At 30.8% G+C, this 16,706-nt stretch overlaps 1 protein-coding gene across 2 annotated transcripts; it reads right to left on the reverse strand.

The window, feature by feature from the left end:
• Window positions 1-3,748: 3,748 nt before the first annotated feature.
• Window positions 3,749-4,663, reverse strand: LOC113847282 (snakin-2-like). Of its 2 annotated transcripts, XM_027476281.1 has the most exons (3): window positions 4,517-4,663; window positions 4,349-4,388; window positions 3,749-4,225 (listed from the first exon to the last, which is right to left on the reverse strand). In XM_027476281.1, exons 1-3 carry the CDS (start codon window positions 4,595-4,597, stop codon window positions 4,044-4,046), a joined length of 303 nt encoding a protein of 100 aa, XP_027332082.1. In that variant the 5' UTR covers window positions 4,598-4,663; the 3' UTR covers window positions 3,749-4,043. The 2 variants fall into 2 exon arrangements, with proteins under 2 accessions (XP_027332082.1, XP_027332083.1); XM_027476282.1 differs by lacking the exon at window positions 4,349-4,388 and having other exon boundaries at window positions 3,814-4,230; window positions 4,515-4,656.
• Between the last annotated feature and the right edge of the window lie 12,043 nt (window positions 4,664-16,706).

The raw sequence follows: 16,706 nt of genomic DNA on the forward strand, positions 1-16,706 counted from the left end.
AAATGCAATTATCACGTCAAGTATGCAAAAGATTTATCTAATTTTATGTATGAATTTAAATACTCATAATAAAATAAGAAAAAAACATAATTATAAAAAATTCATATTTATTCGAAAAGAAATACAAACTAAAATAATTTTAAAAGAAAGAGATTATAAGAGTTTTTATTATAAAAAAATAGCTCTTGATAATTTAATTATATTCTAGAAAAGTATATTTCGTTTTCTCTAATAATTTTCACTTCTAAACAATTCTAAAAGTTAGCTAAAAACAGTTGTTTGAGTCATAAGTCTTAATTATCCTTAGATAGTATTTTTTTTAACTTTGAAAAACTCTAAATCAATTATATTATAGAAAAAATACAAATAAATATAAAATATTTTCAAACTGGTCGTGCTTCCTATTATACACGATCTATTTTCTATCAAATTTTTTTTTCTAATTATGACTAAAATGCTTATATAATTTGTTGGTGATTGATTTATGCTAAATTATAATAATTAATAAATAAATCAATATAAAATTTTTATCAAATAAATTTCAGACATATCAAATTATAATATATATTTATCAAAGAGAAAAATTAAAATTTAAACTTAAATCAATATGAAAGGAAATTAAATTTTAAATTTTGATTAAAATAAAAGAAAAATTTAAATTTAAAACTTAACTAATACGTAACCTATAATATGTCAATTTTTAATGTTTAGGGCAAAAAAAAAAAAAAAAAACACATTCAAAATGTAGTACTTTCAACTAATGACACTTATTCCAATATTATTTAAACAATGTAGAATTCAATAATTTTACTAATTCACTTTTAAATAGTATTATTTTGATGAATAATTTTTAAAACTGTCTTGTTATGGTTAGAAAGCTTGTCTTTTTGTACCTTATTAAAAATCACTCTATTTTTTTATTTTTATTTTTTGTGAAAAATATTTGCGCAAGTCATAATTTGTTTAGCTTTGATGGAAATTTTGGGAATATTTTTAACAAATTTGAGATTTTTTTTCGTCAAAACAAATATGAGGAGTTTACTGCTGTCATTGGAATATTCGCTACTGTGTGCGTAATTATGCGACCACGGATAACAGCGAGTTGGGCTTGGTCTATTTTACATATTCATTTCTGTTCAAAATGGGCTTCATTTTGACTGTTTATTTTCCATTGTAAAAATAAATCAACTTCTTAAAACAAAACGAATATTTAATCACAACATTTTTATTATATATTTAACATATTATATACTATTTAAAATGTAATTATATTTCTACTATTGGATTATCTATGAAACTATGAAAGAGCAACCTTTGTTTTACAAGATTAGAATCACAGAAGATCGTAGTGAGCCATCGTGAGCAACAAGAATTAACTACTCCTTAGCTGTGTGACTGAATAAAGCACTATTTTTCTCTAAAAAATAGTTTGTTATCTTTTTTAGCATAGTTATTTTAAACAGAAAAATGTAAATGGTTTAAAATGCTTATTTTAACTATATATTTAATCATATTTAACTACAACATCAATTTCTATTATTTATCTCAAGAAAAATGGACACGCCATGCATAATAGTTCTCATGTAAAATGATTGGGCTGCAAATTCTAACCAAGATCATTATCTTGTCAGATTAAAAGTGTGTTTCTTTACAATTTAATTAAGTAATTATTTAATAATTTTAATATTATAAATTTAATTTTAAATCTATTTAATAAGTTAAAAATTTATTTTAATAAGTTATGTGAAAAATTATTATAATTATAAATTATTTCCATAAATTATCTATATACTCTTTCAATTTTTTTAAAATTGATTTTCCAATATTAAGTTGACTAACGTATACTTTGTCCGTACACCCACTGTGTTATGTTGTCGATGTTCTGACAACTGGACTTGAATGATATATTTTATTCATTATGTATTTGGAAGATTTAGTTTTGCTGTTAATTGTATTTAACAGGAAAGTGTCCCAATATAATAATTGTGAAAATAAGATTGAAAGTATAAATTCTGTAAAATATTTTATAAAATCTGGTGTTTTGTTATAAATCTTATCTTGAAATTTACAAAATCAAGTTTCATTTACTAAATTTAATTAGAAAAATATAAATTTACAATTAAAAATTTTATAAAAAAGGAATAAAACTATGCAGTCTCATCTTGTGCCAAAATATGCCCCTTGTAATAATTCTCAAGGGCATAAAGAGGGAAAATAGAGAAAAATAAATAGAAGAGTAAAAAATATAATAACAATTTATTATTTAATGAACTAAATAATAAATAAAGAGACAAATAAATTTTTTACTTATTTAAATAAATAAATAATAATTAAATTATATTACAAATAATTATAAAAATGAATTTTATTAATTTTTTATTTATATTGCATAAATATTGTTTTCTTTTTTTTCTCATTTTCTCTTAATTTAATTTTTTCACACTGAAATAATTTTTTTAGCAATGTACTTTACAACACACTCTTAATTATTAGTTAAAATTTATTAAAAATTGTAAAAGTTATGAGTCTCACTCTCTCTCACCACTAAATTAATATTTTTTAAATTTTTAATTAATTTTAACAATTAATTAAGAGTGTGTTATAAAATGTATTATCTCATAAAATTATTAATAATTAGTGGTTAAGATTTTAATTACTCTGTATCATTCAAAGTTTTTGTAACTTTTTAACTCTTAACTTCTTTAAAATATTAAAAACTAAACATTAACAATTTTTTGTTAAAAAAATTAAATCCAAAAATAAAAATATATGCAAAAATAAAAAAATTATTTAACCTTTTTCAATACAAATCCCTATTCAAAATATTTTCTTCCCTCACTTATGAAACAATCCAGCCTCCTTCCCATCCTCTCCCAAACAAACACCTTAAAAATAGGTGTTTTGTTTGTGCGTGCTGATGCACGTGTGAGTCAGCAATCAGGGCAAGAGAACGACTGCTGTTTGTCATGTATGTTACTCTACTTCTAAGGAAAAAAAATTAGGTGCTTTATCATCAACATTTTGTTATTATTCAATATATAAATAATCCAGTTATTATATTAAGAATATGATTAAAATAAATAAATTGTAATTATGTTTATAAAATTTAAGTCATATATTTTAATTCTGTTAATTTTGTTGTTAAAAAACTGGCTAGCATATTAAAAAAAATACTATGTAAAATACATTTATTATTAATATTATATATTTAATAATTTTAAATTATGTTAAACTTTAAAAGAAACTAAGTTAATTTTGGTTTTTTTTCTAACTTACTGATATTTTTAATTAAAAATAATAATGTTTAAGTCCAACAGAATTATTACGGCAGAAAAGTTTTTCCTCTGAGTTTTTGTCCTTGTTGGTTTATATAAAATCAAGATTGAAAAGAAATTATCTATTATCATAATTTTATATTTTTTAAACGAAAATCAATATTGTTTGTAAATTAATTTAAATTATTATAGGATATAAAAATATTTTGAAAAGTGTCAGTGGATACAAATAACGAAGTTTTGTTTAATTTCTTATTATTCTTTTTTCATTCCGGCGTCAAGCGGAATGCTACCAATAAAATTTTTGTCAATATTAACTATTAATTAAAATTATAAAAAAACTAATTTACGAAAACAATATTAAATTAAAAATAAAAATCCACAATTTTTATAATTTTTAATAAATTTTATATATTAAAAAATATGTTATTAACATTACTCGTTACCAAAAAAAAAGTTACATGTTTAAATAAAAATATTAAACAATAAACTCTTATTAATCATAAATGGTGCACCAGTAGAAGGAAGGTCAATAAACAACAAAAGCGAACAGAATCACAAATTCAGAATACAATAAATAATTTTGTAAATATACATCAAAATCAAAACTCGGCGATTCAACACGTATTGAAAACGGGACGATAACCTTGAGAGCACATCGACCAACATGCTATGCGAGTGATTGCGAACCAATTAAGGTTATTATTTATTTATAACATAATGTAATGCATGAGATGGTGGTATTTAATATTTATAGAGCTTGAAGGTCTAAGGGCACTTGCGTTTGCCACCACGGGTAGTCAAACTGGCATAGCAGGGACACACTTCTTGGTTACCAGCAGTGCCCGGTGGTACACAATTGCAGCGTCTACAACAAGTTCCACATGCTCTTTGGCAAAGCCTTGGACGCGATGATAAACGGCACCTCGCAGAACATGCTCCATTACAATCTATAGTTATACCCAACACACACACACATATATATATAATTAATTGCGTTCAAATTTCATATCAATTAAAATAATGACTTAATTGTGTTTTAAAGTTGTGCTTGCAATTTAGTATTTACGTACCCATTTGCTGAAGCAGAGAACCCTGTATTTGTGCGTTTGCCTGCGGTTCCAAACATTAATAAATTAGTTAATTAAGTATATGCTAAGTAAAAAGAATGAAAATAATTAACACTAGCTCGGTTCATGTGACATGAACCAAAAGGAAAAGGCAGAATATTTTAATCATACCGGTTGGTCGTTTGCATCAACAAGATGAAGAAGGAGAAGCGATGCAAGAAGGGAAGCAACTAGAAGCTTAGAGAGAGTCATGGTTATAGGCTATAGCAAAAGGGAGTTTAATTCAAGGTGTATATATTGTTATTGGAGATGTTGATTGCTGGAATGAGAAGTAAGAGGGCCGGTATTTATAGCAGACGAGAGTTGTTTGAGGTTTGAACACGAGGGGGTAAATACTAAGTACGTGTCAATTAATATAAATAATCGAATATATGTGTAAGTGGGACATTGTGATGTGGTGGTGCATACGCGGAAGAAACCTGAATCAGGAAACTGGTGTGTTAGTGACTGATGAGGGAAATTTGGTAAGTAAACTGAAAAGGGGTCTTGGAAGCATCGAGAACTGAGGGCGAGATGAAGTAACATTGCTTGGTGGATAAAGTATCCATATGGCTGGCTTTCAAGGACACGGTTCTCTTTATTTTTGTTAAAAAGAATTTTATGTATAATTAACAGGAGATATTTTTAGAGTGTATTTTTTAAAGGTATTTATAGAAATGTCTAAAAACATGAGAAATATATAAATAATAATGATAAACTATATCTTCTTTTATTGATTAAAATAACGAAACTCTTTTTATTACCATGGTTGTCTCGTTCACAACCTAATGAGTATACTCCCGTTAGATTTTTGAGGTGTTTTTTAAACACTTAATGTGTCGATTGCCTAATCCAAAAGTTGATATTTGGATATCATAGCAGCGAGTAGTCAAGTGAGGAGGATAAGATCAAAGAAAAAACAATATTTACCTTAAGGGTGGGCCATCAATTAAAAATTATGCGAAACAAGTTAACGTTACGAGGGTAACAATGTGCTACAGTTAGTGTTTGGTTGTAACTGGTGAGGGTGAGTATGCAATGTCATTTTAAGGACAAGTTGTAATATGGCGGCGTGTGTTTCAGGTCAAATCAAATGAGAGTACCTAGTACATATCGATTCCCCTGTATGATTGCGTCACATAGTTTATGTATATGTTCGTGGGCGACCCTAGGAGGGTGATATTATGGATGTAGGTTGCATTATTGGGAATGGAATGGGAAGGGGAGAGAGAGTGCATGAATACACGGAAGAGTTCAATTTATTTCATGGACATAGAAAACTACAAGTGATGAATTATTATTCTAACTGCCGAAAATTGGCGAATGAAAGTGGCTCTCCGTCAAGTTTGGCTTTGGGAGATGGTGATATATGGAATTGGATGCAATAAGTGTGTGGAGTAGGAAGGGGAACTATTACCAGAAAGTAGGAAAGAGATTGCTGAAGCCAACCATGACAGCTGTATGCGGCGGTACCACAGCTGGATTATGCTATAATGAAAAATTATCATTTATCACTTACCCCCACCCTCTGCAAAATTATCATGTATCTAGTTCCATTAATGATAATCAGTATAAAAAAAAATTAAAACTTCATTTTTTATTAAAAAATATAATAATACATTTGTTCTCATAATTTTAATTAAAAAATTCTTATTTATTATTTTTAATCAATATCTTTACAAAAATATTAGCAAGATATTTATAAATTCAGTTTAAGTAAGTTTCTAAAAAAGTATTTGTAAGAAAATATTGAAATAGAATAAATAAAATATTTGTCATATTTTAAAATTAATTTATATTTTAAAGAATTTATCTTTAAAAAATTAAAAAAATAAAATAGTATAAGTTAATTTTAATTTATGAGATAAATTTTATTTATTTTATTTTCTTCTCTTAAAAGTACTAATATTACGTTGTTTTCATTTTTTTGGCATATGTTTATTCTAATGCAAAAATTATTTAATTTAGTCTTTAGTGCAATAGCAAAAACACATTGAATTTGATAAATATAGCAACTAAAATAAAATAATTTTTTTATAAAGATTAAAAAATTTATGATATTTTCATTAATTAATTACTTATTTAAACTTAATTTCACTTTTAACCTTTTAATATTTTTCACTTAAAACTAATTTTATAAATTTTAAACTACTATTATCAAGTCCATCTTACAGTTCTTTTAATCTAAAAGTTTTAATTATTTATTTATTTTCTTGAAACTAAACCATTCAAACCATCTTTCGCTTAAACTCTTTCTTCGAAATATTAAAATTCTCTTAAAAAAAAACTCTTCCTCTTTAAAACTTTAATCTCACTCTATAATTTTTTTTTCAAATTTCATCAATGTTTTACTAAATTTTTTAATCATGAATTCAATTTTTTTTTAAAATGTATCACACACCTTTATTTATTTGAATAAAATAAGGATTTTGAATGTTTTAGGTAAAGAAAATTGTTTTAAAAAAAAAGACTTACTAAAGTAAAGGGCTTATTGACGAGCACTAACGATAAAGATCGATTAGAGAAATAAAAGTAAAAATATTTATTAAAATTTATGTTGACTTGTGATACATTAAAAATTATAGGAACATTGCATTAATAATATTTTTAATAATTGTTTGTTTTTAATTCTTTAATCAGTAGTCTAAAGAAACTTAATGCATTTGCTTTAAAGTAATTAAAAAAAATATAAGGAATCATATTAAAGTGAAAAATTTATTAAAAATTAAAAATCAGATATATTAATAATAATAGATGGACCTTTTAATGTAATATTGACGATATGAAAGTGTGCGAGAGATATTTATGTAACAAAATAGAAATAAAAAACAAATCTGGGTACGAATGGTAGAATGAAGCTAAAGCAGTTCTAGAGAATCTAGCCATTGAATATTTGAAGTAGGGCATTAACTTTATTGTATATGATTGCGTCTCAACCACTTCTATGTATATAATTTCTTGTTACTGTGAATGATTGTAGGTGTAGTTGGAAAGCCACTTGAATATGGTAAAGGCTGTGGGCAGGTAAGAGAGAAAGCAAACTGATGCATTCGAAATGGAATTCTATTTCTTATACTGAGGCTGGAATATGTGGTGCGGGGCATTCATATAAATGTATGCAATAAAAGATGAACATAACAACGAGTATGCAAAAGGAAAGAAAAAAGTGAATAAAAGCATTAAATAAAGAAAGAAGGGTCTCATAAAGTACGTCTGTGATATAAATATATGCATAATAAATCATTTGAAAGTATCTTTGACAGGTAATTTTTAGAAGGTAAGAGGAGGACGTGTTTTTATTTTTAAATTAAGAAAATTATAAATTTTTATTTTTTAAAAATAATATTAAATATATTTATTAAAATCCTTTCTGACCCCATTCTAAACAAATGCTAAAGGAATTTGTAAGAAAATTGGAGGTCTGATTTTAAGGTAATGAGCTAAAATATTTAGTGTAAAGTTAGCAAAAGCTTAAGAGATAAAAAGCTTTTTCATTTTAATTTTTTGAAAGGAAGGGAAGGAGCAATATTAATAGCTTTGAGATACAATTATGAATTTTCTAGATAAGAAAAATTAACTTCACACATTGTTTAACAAAAAGAAAAAGAAAACTTCTAAGCAACCGGTTTATTTGTCCTTCGTTAATTTGAGTATTTATGCTGAATATTTTTAAAAAAAGAAAGAACGAACGGACAAAGACAACGATACTTGAGAATATTAAAAAGAAGCATGAATACAAATTAAAGTGGAGTGGATACATGACAATTGTTTTATGCCTTTAAGGCTTCAACACGGTTTTGAAGATTTGAAATGTCATTGATAGTCGCAATTACTTCTTTTTTTTTAAATAATGTAAATATTGTGGTTAAAATTGGTGTTAAAAACCGCATTTGAAAAGACCAAGTTTTGTATTAGCTTTACATCAGCATGGGCTAGAAGATTATATGGTGAACGGTGAAGTTACATGCATACCACAAGGTAATTTACAATTGCCTACTCCTAGAGAGTTGACCCAATTTCATTGACCTAATTTTGGCAAAAAGAAAACCTATCGAACTTCTCCACCAATCCTTTGTGTTGATGTTTGGAGGAACGTCCATATTCAGGGATTTGAAAAAGAATGCTAAAGTTTTACTACTGACGAACAAAGCCGAAGAACAAGTTGTCCGCCAACAAGGCTGCAACCATGATAAGGACTTAGCGAGACAGCTGTTGCATAAAGATACTAATTTGTCCATAATCTAATTATGGATATTTCTACTATTTCATCTAAGATTACGAACTTGATTGATTATATATTTTGCAATGTGTAGTTAGTTTTTAAAAGTAAATAATTATTATGATTATTTTTCAGTATAAAATCGAAATGCGTTAAATGGTTTTTTTGTTATTTTACAATAATTATTCGACTCTACAAGTATCAACATGCATGAGATATATGCCACGCTGTATATGCACGAAATCTCAAAAGTAATCTTGAGAATAAATATTAAATGATATTTTGAAATAACCGCAAAAAAATTACTTGGATAATTGATGTTGGTTAACATCAATTCTCTTCATCAAGATATTCTACTAACATGTTTATAGGAGATTTTTTCTATTATTTTTTCCAATATAATTTTTCTGTAAATAGAACTTATATATATATACGGCTGATTGATAAAATTACAAAAACATGTGAGTATTTCTCCTCTCTTGTCAAATTCTATTAGGTATCTTTAAGGATTTGTCTTCCAATGGTAACGCATTTTTTATGGTTCAATTTGATTTTTTTTATTAATTTTTAAGAATTTATACTGCTGAGATTGCTATTGGCAACAGGTAAACCAAATTTTTAGTTAAAGATAGCATAATTGTCTGTTGAATGGAAACCATTGATACCTCGATGCATTTCGTTACTTGCTTAGGAAGATATGTTAGAATTTTCTTAATCCATTATGTAATTTTCATTATGTAATGACTATTATGAAATTACCATTTTTTATTAGATCTTCAATTACATTGTTCTCATAACACAACACATGGTTCTCATACAATTAAGAGTTTAGAGAGCACTAAGATGAATCCATTGTTCCTTGATGTTACCTCTCTCTTTGATGTCGTTGATCCCTTTGTGTCTTGTCCAACTCTTCCTTCCTCTTTTAGCTCCTCTCGGATGGTTGAAAGAAAGTTTCATTCTTGCCTTTATCGTAAGTACACTTAGAGACCGTGAAAGTGATAGGAAATAGAGAATGTTGTAACCTCTATTTGGTAACCTCTCTTTTATTTATCTGAAGGGAGAGGGAAGAGTTTCCTTATAATTGTATTTACAATTATACCCTCTATGACTCTATATTTTATATTTAACCACCATCACATTAAATCATTAATTAGAGTCATATTATAAGTTACATAGGCCATAATAATAAGATTATTAAAATAATCTAACAATCTCTCACTTGGCCTATGTGACAACTTGAAGATTCAATGAACTGTAAGTGCTCATATCATTGATAATATCAAGTCATCATCTTTTAATGATTTAAGTTGATCGGATCATGGCGGTCACAAGTCATGTAACGACATGATTCCTTCTAAGTATCACAGGATCAACTCAAATCAATCTATATACATATATGTGAATCACACAATTATACTAACAAGGATTTGTCTATAATGCACATTCTACTAACATGGCCAGAAAACGTTTAAGGGGACAATCCCTTAGTTAGCGGATCCGCTATCATTAAATCAGTACCAATATACTCAATAGACACTTTCTGTTTCCGCACTTCTTCTTTCACTGATAAGTATTTTAAGTCCATATGTTTTGTTCCCTTTGAATACTTATCATTCTTAGAGAAGAAGACGGCTGCAGAATTATCACAATACATTCTTAGCGGCTTTTCTATACTATCAACAACACTAAGCCCTAAGACAAAGTTCCACATCCACAAAGCATGAATAGTGGCCTCAAAGCATGCCACAAATTCTGCTTCCATGGTAGACGTAGCAATAATGGACTCATTTCCACTCTTCCATGAAATCGCACCTCCAGCCAACAAGAAGATGTAGCCAAAGGTTGGTTTTCTTGAGTTTACACATCCAGCATAGTCTGAATCCAAGTAGCCAACCACTTCCAGGTGACTAGATCTCCTATAAGTAAGCATGTAGTCCTTGGTGCCTTGTAAATACCTAAAGACTTTCTTTGCAGCTTTCCAGTGGTCCATTCTGCGATTACTTTGATATCGACCTAACATTCCAACAGCAAAACTGATATCAGGCCGAGTGTATGTCTGAGCATACATTAAACTCTCGACCACTGATGCATAGGAAATAGATTCCATTGTTTTCCGCTCCAACTCATTCTTAGGACATTGCAGTTTACTAAACTTGTCTCCTTTTTGAATTGGATCCACCCCCTAATGAGCACTTTTCCATTTTGAATATCTCTAATACTTTGTTGATGTAGTCTTTCTGAGACAATTCCAATAATCCTTTTGATCTATTACAGAATATTTCTATTCCAATCACATAGGAGGCCTCACCCATATTTTTTATCTCAAAGTTCTTAAAGAGAAACTCCTTTACATCATGCAACAACCCAGCATCATTAGTAGCAAGAAGAATGTCATCACCATACAGGACTAAAATGATGAACTTGCTCCCACTGACCTTCATATAAATACATCGGTCAATAGTGTTCTCTACAAAACTATATGACGTGATAGTATCATTGAACTTAAGATACCATTATCTGGAAGTCTGTTTCAACCTATATATTGATTTCTTTAACTTACACATTAGACTTTCTTTACGTGCGGTCAAGAAGCCATCTGGTTGATCCATATAAACTTCATCTTCCAAGTCACCATTCATAAAGGCGGTATTTACATCCATTTGGTGAAGCTCTAAGTCATAATGAGCCATTAAAGCCATAACAATTCTTAAAGAGTCCTTCTTTGAAACCGAAGAGAAGGTCTCTTTATAGTCTATGCCATCCTTTTGAGTGTATCCTTTAGCAACAAGTCTAACCTTGTATCTCTTAACGTTGCCTTTTGAGTCACGTTTGGTCTTAAAGACCCACTTGCAACCGATTCATTTTGAACCTTCAGGAAACTTGACTAGATCCCATACCTTGTTGTCACTCATTGATTTTAACTCTTCTTTCATGGCATTCAACCACTTTTCAGAATTGCAACATTCCATGGCTTGCTTAAATGAAACTGGATCCTCATTAATACTCAAGTCACATTCATGCTCAAGTGAGTAAACCACATAATCATTTGAAATGGCAGGTCTTTTTTGCCTTACAGACCTCCTCAACATTAACTTTGTGGTTTACCTTCCTCTTGCTCATTTGTGACTTGCACATTGTCAGCTGGTTCATCCTCTATATGTTGTTCTTATGGGTTTGGAACATTAACTTGTTGTTTCTTTATGTTGTGTGACCGTGATACAACAAGGAGAACAACAACTTGAAAAGAGACACCAACTACAGGAGTTTTCGCATGTGTCTCTATAATTTCCACCTTTCGTGTTTCACCACTTCCACTAAACTGACCATTTTCAATGAACCTTTCATTTCTAGACTCAACTATTCTCATACTATGGTTAGGACAGTAGAATCTATACCCCTTTGATTTCTCAGGATAGCCGATGAAATAACCACTGATGGTTCTAGCATCAAGCTTCTTTTCATGTAGATTATACACTCTTACTTCTGTTGGACAACCCCAAACATGAAGATGTCTTAAACTGTGTTTCTTTCCTGTCCACAATTCATAAGGAGTTTTTGAAACTGCCTTACTAGGAATTCTGTTAAGCAGATATGCAGCGGTCTTTAATGCATACATCTACAAAGACATAGGTAAAAAATTGTAACTCAACATACTCCTAACCATTTCCATGATAGTACGATTAAACCTTTTAGTCACACCATTTTGTTGTGGTGTACCAAGCATAGTATACTATGCACATATGCCTCAACTTTCTAAAAGTTTCCAAATGGGCCTGGACATTGTCTACTTTCATCAAATTTTTCATAATATTCACCACCTTTATCTGACCTCACAACTTTTACCTTTCTATCTAGTTGTCTTTCCACCTCATCAATGAACACTTGTAAGACATCCACTGATTGAGATTTTTCATGCAACACATACAGATAACAATAACGTGAGTAGTCATTAATAAAGGTAATAAAATATCTTTCACCACCCCAAGATGGGATGTAAACAGACCACAAATATCAGTGTGTATTAACTCTAAGAGTTGACTGCTTCTTGTGGCTGGATTCTTTTATGTGTATTTGGTTTGTTTTCCTTTAATACAATCCACACATACATCCCAGTCAACAAAATCCAACTGAGGTAAAATTTTACTTTTCATTAGCCTCATCATCTTTTCTTTGGATATGTGACATAACCTTTGATGCCACAAGAAAGCAGAGCATTTATTACGCACATTCAAATTACTATTAACAGCATTCTCAACGTGAAATAGAGATTCAGCAAATTTAACATTAAGATTGAAATGATATAAACCATCAATTAATGTATCAAATCCAAAATAGTACGAGTGTTTATACAAAAAAAATGTACTGTTTCTAATCTTAAAATTAAAACCAAATTCGTCCAACTTTGCAACAGAAACCAAATTTCTAGCACATTCAGGAACATAAAGACACTTTTCTAGATCTATGCAAAGATCAACCTATAAGTCCCTATTTCTTCTATCCGTGCCTTCATTTTGTTCTCCATGTACAAGAACTTTTCAGTTCCGCTTATGGGCTGAATCGAAAGAAATCTCTGCATTACATGTGACACATGAGTAGTTACACCAGAATCTAACCACCAGGTGTTTTTAGGTACCTCAAAAAGATTTGAATCAAAGCATATTGAAACATAACATATACCTTTCCTTTCGAACTAAACTTTTCTCTTCGGACAATCTTTCTTGAAGCATCTAGCCTTCTTGTAGAAGAAGCATCTCTGGCCCTTATGGATTTGGCCTTCACGAACCTTTAATAAGGCCTTATTCTTCTTGTCCTTTTTACCTGGCTTAGCCTTGCTACTACTAGCCCCTTCATGAAATGTGAGATGGACAGAGTGTTCTTTAACCTTTTTCAGCCTCCTTTCCTCCTAAACCAACATGGCCTTAATCTCCTGTATGTTCCATTTATCCTTAATAGTGTTGTAATTCACCTGGAACTGACCAAACTCAGGAAGGAGTGAGTTCAAAATGAATTGTACTAGAAAGAATTCCTTTACCTCCATACCCATTGATTTCAACTTTGCCGCTTGATTGATCATGTCAGTCACATAGTCATGAATGAGCCGTGACCAATCAAACTTCTTAGTAGTCAGCTCAGTCAACAGGGTACCTGAAACGGACTTGTCAGTAATATCTGATTGTGCATACTCTTTTATCTTTGCCATAAATTCCTTAGCATTTTCAATCTTTGGCATCGATGGCTTCACATTTTTAGCCACAGTCATTTTCAGCAAGCTCAAGCTCAGCCTGTTCGACCTTTTCCAAGCTTCACAAAGAGTCTTTTCTTCTTCAGTACTGGTCTGTGTGATGGCTGCAGGCTCTTATTCCATAATGATTGCTAGGTCTAAGTCCATAATACCTAGCTGGAATCGAACTTGTTCAACCTAATCATCATAATTGAGCCCATTGAACTTGACTACGCCATCGCTCATGCCATACGTATTCATAGGGATTGAAATATTTAATATATGCTTAAACATTTATGCTTTGAATAAATTTAATAGATTCAGACAGCCAACCATTATCAATTATGCATTAAAGTTTACCTTTGGGTAATGCCTAAATACACAATTTATCTATAATGATGCTAATAAACAACTTTAATCGATAACTTGTCACTCAAACTAATATGCAAGTTATCTTTGGATATACAAACATATTATGAAGTGCTTACATGTCTCCTTAATGTCATTAATCATATGCAATAATCCACCTTTGAGCGATCTCCTAGCGTAATAATTAATGAGCTAAATTGTTCACCCTTCATGTTACCATATAGCATCAAACAATTTTGAACAATTTACAACACATAATTAAATGTTTAAAAAACTTTTAAAGCCATGCCACTTTGTTGACCAATAAGCTACCCTTAAAATTAAGTACTAAATTGTGAAGTTCTCATTATGATAATGTAATTTAGAATTAATTAACTTGAGAATTTAATCACTTTGGTGAGTAAAATTCACTTTGATGTAATTATAAAATTATCTATATATTTTATGAATTATATTCCTTATTCTGCCATAAAATTACTATGCACGGCCATGCTTTTACTTGATGCATGGTCGTTGTAACACCTTATGTTTAATTTCGATAAATCATAATTTCACAAATTTGGAATAAAATAAATTTCATTTCAAATAAGGTTCTCAATCCTTGATTTCATAAAATATTTTAAAATAAGGAAAGGGTTTACAATTTCTATCAAGTCACTACTACAGGACTCATTCAAATACATTAGTTTTAAATTAAAATCTTAGTCCTATAGCAGTTTCATCTGCCCCTTTCAATGAGTCTGGTGCTGATCGTCTTGATTACCTTAAAAATGAATGTAAGGGTGAGTACTCTACACTACCAAAACATACAATTAAGCATAGAGTCTCACCTCCAAAACATTTCCAATACATTAAACAAATACAAGCACAGACAACATTATCACATCCATAAGCACAATTCATGAACCCATGCATACTCACGCCAGTCACACTCACATTGACACTGTGATCACAGATTTATACCATGAATGGTCGTCGGTTATCCCCGTCTCATGGATACCACGTGGGCAGTCACAGGTTGCTCAGCAAAGGTTATGGTCAGAGGTCTAGTCAAGAAGAGAGTGTGTGGCCCGTGGTGCACCCGTTCCACAGTCGGTGTCACCACCACTCCCTCTTCCCTAAGGTATTTCTACCGTCCTCATCTCTCATATCCCCAGTATATCACTGAACCATTCATAGCACATTACAATGGTGTTACACGCCCCAATCATACATATTTCAGTATACGGCACATAGCCCACATTTAACAGTACACGACACTAGGCCCATATTTGTTCAACTTTACGGCACTAGGCCCACATTTCATTTTCACAGCACACACAACACATAGCCCACAATTCATTCAAGACACACAGCCCTTAGCCTATTTCTATTCATATTACACAGCCCTCGGGCCTACATTTTCACAATGTTCATTCAGATATACACACATGTATAAATGGTACAAATGCCCACATCACATATCTCAGCAATTTCCTACTCTCTATTCAGCCACATTACAATATCACACAAAATATCAGCAAATCACACATAAAGGAGTAGGGTAGAGTCCCCACTTACCTCGGATTGACGTCCCACACGTTAAATCCACCACGAAGTGCTCCCCCTCACGGATTTTGTCCTAAACACATTGAGAAATTCCATGAGAACACAGGGAAAACACGAAAATAGAGAAAAAGGGTGAAAAACTGAAACCCTAACCATTAAAACTCACCTCCAAGCGTTTCCCACACGGATTTAACCTTCAATCTATCTCCCGAACGGCTTTGAAGGCAATTTAATCGGTGGAAAAGGGTTTGGGAACGAGAGAATCTAAAGAATTTCGAAGGGAGAGGGAGAAATTACTCTCCCCGAACCCTAATCCCCTTTAAATCATTTTCTGGTCGTGACACTCTCGCTATAGGGAGATATTCTTGCTGCAGCGAGGGGACCTCGCTGCAGCAACATGCCTTTTCGCTACAGCGAGACTGCACCCAGAAATGCACCCCAAACTGTCGCTCTCTCGCTACAGTGAGAAGGTGAGAGTTTCAATCCTTCCTCCCAGAGCTCTCTTGCTACAGTGAGAATCCTCTCGCTGCAGCGAGAACAACCCAGTGTTACGCCCTGTACTTAGGCACTTAGCCCATTTTCAGCCTATCCAGTCATACATACACGTATATACACACATCCATGTACTTAATATACATAAACATCATTTTTAAATAAATCAACACACATATGAATATATATATATATATATATATATATATAAGAATAATAATAATTAATATTACCAAAATTCAGGGCGTTACAGTCGTGTTTCGATGAAACAGGGCCATGCTCATTTCTGATGCATGCCTCTACTTCTTAAAGCATGGCTATGCTTATAATATGCAAGGTCGTGCTTCCATTATGCAAGGTCGTGCTTCATTGAAGCACAGCCATGCTTGTTCTTGATGCGTGGCCCTGCTCCCTGATGCATGGCCCTACTCACTGATATATGGCCTTGCTCATATTACAGATTCAAAATC

Source organism: Abrus precatorius, unplaced genomic scaffold (genome assembly GCF_003935025.1).
Source record: "Abrus precatorius isolate BTA unplaced genomic scaffold, Abrus_2018 Scaffold8, whole genome shotgun sequence".
Lineage (NCBI taxonomy): Eukaryota > Viridiplantae > Streptophyta > Magnoliopsida > Fabales > Fabaceae > Abrus > Abrus precatorius.

What these genes read in the sequence shown, in the direction of transcription:
- LOC113847282 (XM_027476281.1), bottom strand. Translation starts at nt 4,597, where the DNA reads ATGACTCTCTCTAAGCTTCTAGTTGCTTCCCTTCTTGCATCGCTTCTC. An exon ending in TTGATGCAAACGACCAACCG is followed by an intron (nt 4,389 to 4,516) that starts GTATGATTAAAA and finishes TTGGAACCGCAG; the next exon opens with GCAAACGCACAAATACAGGG. An exon ending in TTCTCTGCTTCAGCAAATGG is followed by an intron (nt 4,226 to 4,348) that starts GTACGTAAATAC and finishes GTATAACTATAG; the next exon opens with ATTGTAATGGAGCATGTTCT.